General features: G+C 47.9%; 1 protein-coding gene across 1 annotated transcript in view; it reads left to right on the forward strand.

Annotated features, from left to right (window-relative positions):
• Positions 1-10,831, forward strand: part of LOC134056897 (uncharacterized) — a 165,964-nt gene extending 155,133 nt beyond the window's left edge. The window contains 7 exon segments of the mRNA XM_062513854.1: positions 1,083-1,424; positions 4,785-4,897; positions 6,280-6,397; positions 7,089-7,188; positions 7,644-7,840; positions 9,274-9,411; positions 10,748-10,831. Coding sequence (XP_062369838.1) covers positions 1,083-1,424; positions 4,785-4,897; positions 6,280-6,397; positions 7,089-7,188; positions 7,644-7,840; positions 9,274-9,411; positions 10,748-10,831 — 1,092 coding nt within the window.
• The last annotated feature ends 288 nt before the right edge of the window (positions 10,832-11,119 follow it).

Here is an 11,119-nt window from a genome sequence, read left to right on the forward strand (position 1 = left end):
TAAGCTGCAAAGAGATGATTGTGCTGTTCGTGAAGCTGTGGGGGACATTCTTGTCCCTTGTGGCAAAAGAAACCAAGGGCATACTTCTGAACGCTTCTTCTGAAGCAAAAACCAGAAAAAGCAGTTTTCTGTTGATACATTTTGTGGTGTACTCTGCAGATTTGACAAGTTCATTGGATCCTGGAGTTTAGGTGAAGCTGCAAGCTCTTGAGTGCTGTTTTGGGTTGCTAAAAACAGGAAAGACATCTTGAAATTCTGGATGCTGTATTTTAAGTCAAATGTGCAACTTTGTGCCTGGGGAGTTGTCTGGGACAAAAGGACCCAGGGGTTGCAGTCAACAGCAGCTGAACATGAGGCAGCGTGTGCCCAGGTGGCCAAGAAGGCCAAGGCCATTGTGGCCAGTGTCAGCAATAGTGGGGCAGTAGATGAAGGGCAGTGAGCTGTGCCCTGTGCTGGGCACTGCTGCGGCCACAGCTTGAGTGCTGTGTCCAGTTCTGGGCCTTTCTGAAGCAGAAAGACATTGAGGGGCTGGAGCAAGTCCAGAGAAGGGCAAGGGAGCTGGGGAGAAGTGGGAGCACAAACCCAGTGAGGAGATGCTTGAGGGAGCTTTAGCCTGGGGAAAGGGAGGCTCATGAGAGTCCTTCCAGGCACACTTCTATAAATGCCTAGCTGACAGTGCTCCCCAAAAGGGCCACTTCCATGACAATGTTCCCCTCACTGCATCCAGATGCTTTAGACTCAGGGAGAGTTGTTCCCAGCCCAAGAGCATTAGAAGCATCTCAGGCAGCAGGTGGAAGAGGTACAGGGGAATGGCCAGGTAAGCCTGGCTCCCCAGGTGAATGAGAGAGAGGAGCAGGGGCATAAAACAGAGCTCTTGAGGCTGAGGAGGCCAGGAGTGCCACAGGCACTGAAAGCACAGAGCCTTGTAATAGGCAGAGATCAGCACTGGCACGGAAGCAGAGGAAGCAGTGGAAGCAGAGGTGGGTAGGGAAGCAGAAAGAAGTGGCTGAATGAATTTGGTTTTGAGGCTGAAAGAGGAAAAAGCTGAGCCTGGTTGCAATTCCCTGCATTTGTGTCTGCAGAACATTAAGGCAGAGCCACAAGCAGAGCTGCCCGAAGCTCCGATTGCCATCATGGCAGTGAGGAGGAGGAACAAGGAAGACATGAGAAGACTTCAAGATCACTGGAATCTCCATAGACAGAGGGGTGATTTACAAAACCAGGTGAGTGTAAGAGTGGCTGCCACTCCACTCAAGAAAATTTCTCTCTCTTGTTGTTTACAGAACTTCAATGAGGAGCTGCCCGCAGAGCTGCATAAAACTCAGGCTATGCTCAAAGCAAGGGAGAAGAGGCTGGGGGAAGAAATGAAAATCATGAAAGAGAAAATGAATCTCCTTCAGGGGCAAGAGGCTCTAGAAAAGACAGTGAGTGAAAGAGTGATAGCCACTGCAGCCACTAAACTGGTGGTTTCTGCCCTTATTTTTCCTCTGCAGAGCAGAAGAGGGGGGGCTGATTACTCTGAGTGCCGTCCTGCTTTGATCTCTGAAGGACACTTCCTGGGCTGCTGAATCTCAGCTGCTGCCCTGGATGGGGCTGACAGCACCTGCCTAAGGGCTTGCGTTTGAAATGGGGTCTCAGGGCAATTTCTGCCAGCCACCTTTCTGACACAAACTCATTTCTTCTCCCAGATCTATACAAGCTCGGTCATGCAACTTGCTGCAGCAGCAGCGCTGTTTAACGACACCCCTAGTCCCCAAGCTGAGAAGTGGAGCCTTTTCAGCTCATTTAGGTCCAGTGTGGCTGCAGCTGCTCAGAAACAGGAGATTGAGGAGAAGTACCTGGAGCTACTGAGTACGTCTGGTGTATTTCTTCTCTGAGGGACAGTGTGTTGTGTGCATGTCAGCATAGTTGTACCAAATGCTCCTCTTAAGTTTGATGTCACAGGGACATTTAGGACTCCCCACAGGAACTGCTGTGCTTCCAAGCAGCGAGAGAGCATGCTGGACGCTCCTGCTGCCTCATGGGGCAGCTTGGACTGGCTTGGGGTTTATCTGAGCTTCCCTATCTGCTCAAGGCAGAGGCAGTTGATCAACAGAATTCTGTGACTGCTTGAGTCCTACCCATTGGCACAACCCCTGCTCAGATCAGTCTCTAGGAATACACATAAAAACTTTTGTGATTCTGCAGCTCAACCCATTTAATCTTAAAGTGCTTGTCCATAAGAGCTGCCAGTGCTGTGCTCTTAGATAAGACCTGGCGAGGGTGAGAACAGAGCCCAGATAATTCTGTGTCTGCCATCATCTGTTGGGACAAGAAGGGCATTGATCTACACCTCAGTGTGTCTGATATCCAAGCCAATCCTATTGAGTCCTGAAAAGGGGGCAAGAGCTTGTAAGGGGCTCAGGCTGGCTGTGGCTTCTTCCCCTTGCTTGTCAGTGCTCGTGCTTGGGCTTTGCCAGCCTTGTTGTGGTACCTGCCCTGCCCCTGATGTGTGACTGCAGAGGCCAGAGCCTTCCTTAGCTGGGAGAGTCCCACTGCTGCCCAGCTGCTGTAGCACGGAGCTGCCCTGAGGCAGCAACCCCTCTTCTGGGTTGACTTCTGCATCTCAAGGCCTGGACTCACGAGAGGAGCAGCATCTCCTCTGGGCAGCTGTCCGTGTCATGCCAGCACCTGAGGAGCACTGCTGTCCTTGCTGCTCTTGTCTGCTGTGCCGAGCTGGGAAGATGGGGATGTGTGCAGTGCTGAGAGGGCAAGTCCAGTGGGAGCAATTGATCCACACTGTCAGGGTGAAGAGAAGCAGTGTGGTTCCTCACATGGGGTATGGGCAAAGGCATCTTTGAGCTTAGCCTGCTCATAAAGGGTAAGGGTTCTGATGGTGAAAGCCCCGTTGGGATTGCTCATAGTATGAACTGCTCTGGATTAGAAACAGAAAGGCATTCTTCTGGAAAACTGCTGCTAGGTGGAGAAGATGCCCTTCTCTCCTGGGACTGTATCTCCCATTGCTTTGTTTCCTGGCAAGAGAGCTCTTCAAAGGACTGTCCAAATTCAGTCTCTGTGTGGGCCATCTGTGCTGCAGAGCAGCCGTTCCTGTTGCTGTTATTGTTGTTGCTGTTGTTGTTACCCAGCTGACCACAAAGGGTTCAGAGACCCGGACACTGGGGCTGCCTTTTGTACCTCCAGGAAGCTGGGATCTCTGCTTTAAAGCCAGCATATTGCATTTTTTTCCCTCAGGGAGAATGGTGAATTCAGGGAATCCTGAGATTAAATACACTGAACTGGAAAATATTGGCAGTGGGTAAGTCCAACCACAGTTATTTTTAGACAAGCATGGGCCACGGGATTTGCTGGTAGAATGTCTATCAAGTGTAGAGTCAGGTAAGCTGCAAACATATTCAGACACTGGAGTTAGATTGTCCCACTTCTCAGTACTGGCCAGAATTTGTGAGCGTGGTCAGAAGTCATTGTCATGTTTCCAAGGCCTTGCCTGCAGCAAGGAACAGGACCTGGAAGATTTCTTTCTTGTCTATCAAGTGTGGGCCATTTCTGTGCTAATTGCCTTAGCATTTTTGAATATCTTCACATCATACAGCCACAATAATGAAAGGAGAATAATCTTGCTTGCCTTAAAAAGCAACCTGCCCACTATGATAGCTGTGAGATAAGAGTTCTCAGGAACATTTCTTTCCAAGAGTTTGTTGAAGGAAATACTCCATGGTCAGGATAAGAACTGCACAGTTTACAAACGGAAACCTGAGAAGAAAGAATAAGGTCTCTTTTTGAGCTGAGGCATCACTCCAGGAACAGGCCCAGTGACCATGCACTTGAGAGGAAAATGCAGCCACTGCCTTCTGGCAGATCCCACCTGTATCCTGCATGTTTTAGGCACTGCCAGCACAGATCTTCTGTCTGGGATAGCTTTCACTCCAAGGTCCAAATGGCTTCTCCTTTCTTTGCTTTGTTTTGTTTCTAGGACTTTTGGGGAGGTTTGTAGGGCACTCGACAAGGGAGCAGGAAGAGAGGTAAATGTCAACAGCCCCTGCAGACTCTGCAGCTCTTGAGAGCTTTCCCCTCTGGTGTGAGCTGTGGCTGGAGCTTTGGGTAGAGCTGTGCTGCAAAGGCACAAGAAGCCCAGATTGGTGCCAGCCTGCAAATTGCATTAGGGACAGTGTTTGTCCTTCTCAGCTGCCAGAAGGAAGGCGAGGAGGGCAGCGGTTCCTTTCAGAGAAGGACGCGCTCACTCGCTCTCAGCTGCTGAAACAAAGCTGGTGCCTTAGAGCATCTCACTGTTCTTTGGGGCTACAGCTTCAGAGCTCTGTTCTCATTTCTGGCTGCCAGCAAATACATCTGGATGTTACTGGTAGTTCCTTAGCCACCTGCAGTGCTGCACTTGGGAACTGCATGTAGGCAGAGATCTGCAAGGTGTCCCTAAAAGCCCTAAGCCCTGCTTATAGCCCGGGATGTATCAACAGAAGAGCAAAGCAAGGATTGCTTTTGAATCCTAGACAGAGCAGTAGAGAGTGTGGTCAGAGCTTTGTGGGTGATAGTAGAGCCATCTTTGTTCCCAAGTGGACAACACAAAATGTCAGTGGCCACATGTCCTGAAACTGGACTCCAATGGAGCCGAGAAATGGGCTGCTGGAATGTCAGTTCCTAATTACTCCAATGTCTAATCACAAGGCACTTTGGCTCAGCTTGACTGTGTCATTGCAAAATCACTCACTCCACGTGCACCGTGGTCTCGTGCCACCAACTTTTCAAGTTACTGATTGTGAATGTCATTTTAGGTGGCCATAAAGAAAATTAATCTCCACTCACTGAGGAAGATGCAAGTAACTGTTAATGAAGTCATGGTTATGAAGAGGAATAGGAGTCCTTGTGTTGTGAATTATTTAGACAGGTGAGTGGGCATGGTCTTATCCCATTAATGTTTTTTATACTACAAGCATGACAGGTTATAAACCCACTTTGGTCACTGGCAGAAAACACAGCTGTTAATTATTGCTTAATTATTATTTCTCTACTCATCTCCAATAGATAAGAAGAGAATGCATCTTGTCTGTATGACTGTTCCCTAGCACACATAGTTTGAAAATTTTTCAAAATCCTGGATGAGCTGTATCTTAGTAAATAAGTACTCTCTAAGTTAACTGGCTAGACATTGCTCTGGGATTGAGTTTTTAAAGTTTTTTAAATATTCATGAACCATCTGAGGGAGGATTTCCCTCAGTTTGCTGCACCTCTTTTCCATTGTTCTGCATGCCAGGGACGCTAGGTGCTTATTTCCAGAAACACACAGTAGGACAGGTTTTTCATCTGGGCTGTTACTAAACTGCTCTTTTCACTTGCTGGACATCTGTCTTGGTTTGAAAGACAGGTATTTTTTAAAGAAAGGCAGAAGCCTCCCTCTGAAATGAGGAGTGTGATCCGTCCTGCCTACAGATTATTATAATTTTGGAATTAAGGGAGCTGTCAGGCAAAGAGATGGGGATAGGAATAACAGTTCTTTACTAATATATCTGAAGTTAAAGACAAACAAAAAAACAACAGCAGCTATAAAATTAGCCACAAACAGAACAGTAAGTCAGGCCCAGTCCTTTCTGGCTGCAGGAACCTTTTCCCTGAGCTGCAGTTCCCGGTGCTGGGGGCGGGCAGGTCCCACAGAGCTGCAGGAGGGCTGGGCGTGATGGCAGCGCTGTCCCAGGGGGAGAGAGAGATGGAGAGAGCCCTCCGCTCACGGTGTGGGTCCCAGTGCTCAGCAGAGTGCTGGATGATGGCAGGTTAAGGCAAGAAAAACAGCAGTGCAGGGTCAGACAGCAGTGAGGATGGCTCCCTGTGCTGGGATGGCAGGGATGGGACCACAGGCGGTGATCGTCCTTCTCGCCCGAACTCCGTGGGGGAAATGGGCCAAGGCTGAGCTTTCTGCTTCCTCTTCTGGATGTTTGAATCTTGTGGGGTTTCCCTCTTCCCTCTCCTCCCCCCTTAACCCTGCCACTAAGGCCTGGTCCACAGGTATCTTAGTGTGACAATGGGGAAAATTCCACAGAGAGAAAAGGGAAAACCAACCCCCAACACCATCTAACACATCTGCTTTTTCACAGATGTGTCATTCTCCTTCAGCCAGCACAGACCACAAACACTTCACAGCCCAGAGGGAATGTCTATTCTTTTTACTCTATCTTTGTCACAAAGGGACCCAGAAACAAGAATCAACCCTTGTCTTTTCCAAACAGCAACGTAGTCATGCATGTTCATATCCATGCCCTTGTTTCCTTCTTTCAGCTACCTTGTGGATAAGCAATTCTGGCTGGTGATGGAGTACATGGATGGAGGCACTCTGAGCAATGTCATCAGCTGGACCTTCCTGTCTGAAGATGAGATGGCAGCTGTCAGTCACCAGGTCAGGAATCCCACCTGTGCTTCCAGGGCCTTGGGCAGGATTGTCTGGGAAAGTGGGGCTCAGAACTGGAGAGATTTCATGTGCCAAGCTTTGTTTCTGTGTTGCTAGAATGCTATGGGGAAGCTAGAGCATCTCAAGTCAATTGTCTACCAGTGCCCCAGAACTCACTGTACTCTGTTGTACTCTTATCACCTGCTGTTATAGTCTCACTCTGTCTCTTGTGTCTGCTGTTCTCCATCTTGCCCCTCTAAACTTTCACCTGTCTGCACTGCATTCCTTGTTTGTAAAAACAAAAGTGCTGGTGGCAGGATTTGAAGCAAACAGAAAGAAAAAAACAAAAAGAAAATAAAAAGTCTCTTTTTTCACAGTCCTCAGCTGAAGAGGATAGTAGTATACCCAAAATACCGTTTGACTCTGAGCACATCCACTGCAGGAGCAGGCATTCTGGCTGGTCTGCAGGGGACGGTCTACAACAGCAGTTGCTGTTGCTCTTTCAAAAGCTGACGTGCCTTTCCTTAGAAAGGTCCTGCTCTGCTAGTGTTGGAGCAGCATGCTCTTCCTCTCAATGGCACAGTGTTCTGCCATGATTCCCTATTCCCGTGGAAAGGGAGTCATTTGGAGTTGTTTCCTTTCTTGTGTGATGAACTCCCATCACTAATTTTTGCCCTCCTTTTTCTGTTTCCCTTTCCAGTGCCTGCAAGGACTGGATTTTCTTCACTCAAATCTTGTCATCCACCGGGATGTGAAGAGCCACAACATCCTTCTCAGAAGCGATGGCTCTGTCAAGCTGGGTCAGTATATTCTTGGTCAGGGGCAGCAGTTCAGGGATGTGGGGTGTGGGGCTGCTACGAGTGACTGCCAGCTCCCCAGAAATGGTGCTCTTGGGAGTGAGAGTGCAGATGTCCCTGCTTTGAGCTGATGACAGGGTTGCAATATGCACAGAGGTATTGCAAGGAACAAGCTGTCCAGAGTGGCACTGCTCTGTGTTTGTCCCTTCCAGAGTGAGGGAGCAGCAAGTCTAAAGCTTCTTGGGAACAAAAGCCACTGTCAGAGGCACTGTAAAAATGTCAGGATTTTTAAGTAGCTGATATAATATTCCTTTGGGTAAAGTCCTGATGAAACAGAGCAGGGACAGTTGTCCAAGACGTTCAACAGCACATTTTCAGACTTACAATAGGGAGTTACTTTACTTGGTTTCCTAATTGCACGCTATTAAAATAAAAAATGTATTTTCCTTTCTTCTCAGCTGATTTTGGCCTCTCTGCTCAGCTCACCCCAGAGCAAAATCAACGGTTGTCAGTGATTGGGACTCCTTGGTGGATGGCACCTGAAATTGTGAAAGGTCAACCATATGGCTACAAAGTGGACATATGGTCTTTTGGAATTGTGGGAATTGAAATGGTGGAACGAGAAGTTCCTTATGAGAGTGAACGTTCCCTCTCAGTAAGTTGTAAATACTCTCTCATCCCGTTGTCTTTCTCACCTGTCCCATGTTCTGTGTGCCACTGCACAAAATCCCATTGCCATCTCCTGGCACCACGTCCACCAAGGTCCCTTTCTAAAAACGTCCCTGCATTTCAGCACATCATCATCTGCTGTAGTTCTGGTTGTAGCATGGCGGGGAACTGAAGCCTTACAACATGCAAGCAATCTCCATTCTCTGGCGACACTTTCCTTTGGGTTATAAGTCATTTCAGCTCTTTTGTCTGTGTAGATGGCCCTAATAACAGGAAACAAGCATCTTAGAACTGGTGTTACCTTTTCATAAATGAAGGAAAGAAACCCAAACCAAACAAAGGTTCTAAAACAGTGGTTTTTAGAGATGCAGTGCATCCCCTGGGCAGTTTCCTGTCAATGGGAAACTTGCCTGAAACCTGGGCATGAGAGTGTAAAGGCCACAGAGTGTCTTCTGCTTCTTGTGCAATGTTGCTGAAACCCTTAGTGACCATATTTCTTTCATAGCCCAAGCCACATTCTCCACATCACCAAGCTGGAGCCTGGTGATGTGAAGAGTCTGCCAAAACCTCCTATTTGTTTCCTTGCCCTTTCTGGGATGGGCATACCATTAATCCATTGACTTGAGTATCCAAATGAACAGAGGATTACCAAAAGGATGGCACTTCTCCTCCTTCTGACTTGACCACAAAAATTTTCTTTTTGCTGCATAAAGGAAGCTGAAATTTTAAGACTGATGAGAGAGAGAGAGTTGTAGGCATTTCCTGTGTGCCCAAAGAGGGATTTTCATTCCCCTACACTTCTGCATGCATCTCCCTTTGTCTGTAGTGAAAAATTCCAAATGGTTTTTTTCCTTACCCAAGGAATAAACGATGATACCCATTCTTTTCTTTCATTTACATATGTTCACTGTTTTACATTAGATTTCCATTTACATTATTTACCTTTCTTCCATTTACCTTTTTCTTCCAATTACCATTGCTTTCAAGATCAAATTTAAAATCTTGATGATTTCTTTTTTATGGCTGCTGTGCTTAAGGGACCAACAAGCACTTAAGAGATGCCTTTCATGTAATAACCCTTGGAAATAATAGAGTTAGTTAATATAGCAAAGTCTGTCTACCAAAAACCTGTTAAGATGGTGTGAATCATCCAGGAAGCACACTTGCTTTTGCTGATGTAGTTCCCACTAACGAGGTCAGTCAATGAAATCTTCTATCAAGGTGAGATCCCCTGGATATTGGAAAAGCTGTGGCTGCTTGGAGTTTTGGGTGCTTTGTTGGTGTAGGAAAGTCATCTCTCTCTCTCTCTTGCAAGGGCAGAAACTGCCACTGCAGAGTGGAGGTTAAACAAGGGCATCTGGGAGAGCAGTTACAGATGTGAAAGAAGCAGGTGGAGCCTCGTGTTTCCTTTTTGTGCAGCCTCAGCTCCTGATAGCCACAGGAGGGAGACCAAAACTGCAGCAGCCCGACCTCTTCTCTCCTTTGCTGCGCGACTTCCTGAGCTGCTGCCTGCAGACAGATGAGGCTCGGCGCTGGACTGCCAAGGAGCTCCTGCAGGTAAAATGTGAAGGGGCTGCAGGTGAAACAGTGTGCCAGGGATGGGCTCCTCCTCCACTGAATTCCAAGGCATCAGATGAGCCCCCCTCCTCCCCACCTCTAGTCTTGGTGCTGTTGAAAGGAAAAGGGCAGGGAATCCCTAGACTGGGCTGGGCTGGCAGGGACCTGTAAAGGTCATCTGGTCCAAGTGACCTGCAATGAGCTGGGACCACTTTAAGGAGATCAGGTTGCTCAGAGCCCTGTGCCACCTGAGCTGGGATGGTTCCAGGGATGGGGCACCTTCCAGCTCCTGGGGTAGCTTGTTCTAGTGTGGCACCATCCTCCTAGTAAACAACTTATTCCTTAGACCTACTGTGACTTGATCCTCTTTTTGTTTCAAAACAGTAGCCCAAATCGTATTGTAAGTGGACCTATTAAACACGGTGTCCCACACTCCCTCAGAAACCACACGGAAGTTTTGGAAAGTGGCAATAAAGTCTCACTGGGGCCTATTCTTCCCTAGGCTGGATAACTCCAGGTGTCTCAGCCTGTCCTCAGAGAAGAGGTTCTCTGTCCTCTGACTGTTTCTGTTGCCCTGTTTTGTAATTTGGTGGTGGTTAAGTAGAGCAATGCTGGGTGCAGAGGCATGAAACAGCGTTGGAAGAAGCCAAGGAAGCCAGTCCTGACTGAGCAGTCTGAGATTTGGCTGCGGGAAGGAGGGGCTGTGGTGGGCTCAGAGTGAGCCTCTGAGGGGCCGTGCTCTGTGCCCCCCACCCCACTCTTAGAGGTTTCTGCCACGCAAACAGGGACAGCTGAGAGGGACTTGTCCCAGCCCCATCTGCTGCCTGGCCTGGTCAAGCAGACAGGAACTGCCCCAGGGTTTCTGCCAGGCTGTGGGGCAGAGAGGGAACTGCAGGACCCAATGCCACTCGGCTGTCCCTGCTGGGAAGCAAGGAAGGATTCCAGGAAGGGAGGGAGGGCATGGAAAAGTAGATACTGTTCTGTCTCTGTGTGGAAATTAGCATGATGCCTGCCTTTCAAAGAAGGCACCTACATGAGTCTTTGGAGTTTCCTGAAAGGAAGAAACCCCAAAGACAGAAAGCACCATTTCCAGAGCCCTGGCAGGGCAAAAGTCCCAGCAAGAGGAAGACACCAGAATGAACAGATGAGTGGGATTCTGGGCCAGGTTTGCCTGTGATGGGAAGGTCCTGCATGTGAAGGCTGAGGTGCAGATGGCCCTGTTGGCCCTCTTGCTGCATCTTTCTATGAACCAGAGGAATACTGATTGAGCTTGTGAAGCACTGAGCTTGGAAAGTCATGTTTCATTGGTTGTTTGTTTTTTCTTTCCTGTGGACAGCATCCATTTGTAACATCAGCCAAGCCACTGTCAACTCTGGCACCACTCATCATTTCAATGAAGAAGAAGGAGACAAGAATGTAACCATCATGTTACGACATTATGTCCACAGCCAGCCTAGAGTAGGATTGTTGAGTAGGATTATAGAGTAGGATTTTAGAGAAGGACTGTAGATTAGGACTGTAGAGTAGGGTTATAGAGTAGGATTATAAATAAATAAATAAAGAAAGAAAGAAAGCTTCTCAAACCTCAACACATTTGGATGATTCCCCTCCTTCTGACTCATTCAGAAAATTCAACATTTCCTTCTGGATTACCAGCTGTTTCTTAATGACACTTCAAACTCATGGCATTTTTGCTATGGTTTCTAAG

This window comes from Cinclus cinclus, chromosome Z, assembly GCF_963662255.1.
Source record: "Cinclus cinclus chromosome Z, bCinCin1.1, whole genome shotgun sequence".
Classification (NCBI taxonomy): Eukaryota; Metazoa; Chordata; class Aves; order Passeriformes; family Cinclidae; genus Cinclus; species Cinclus cinclus.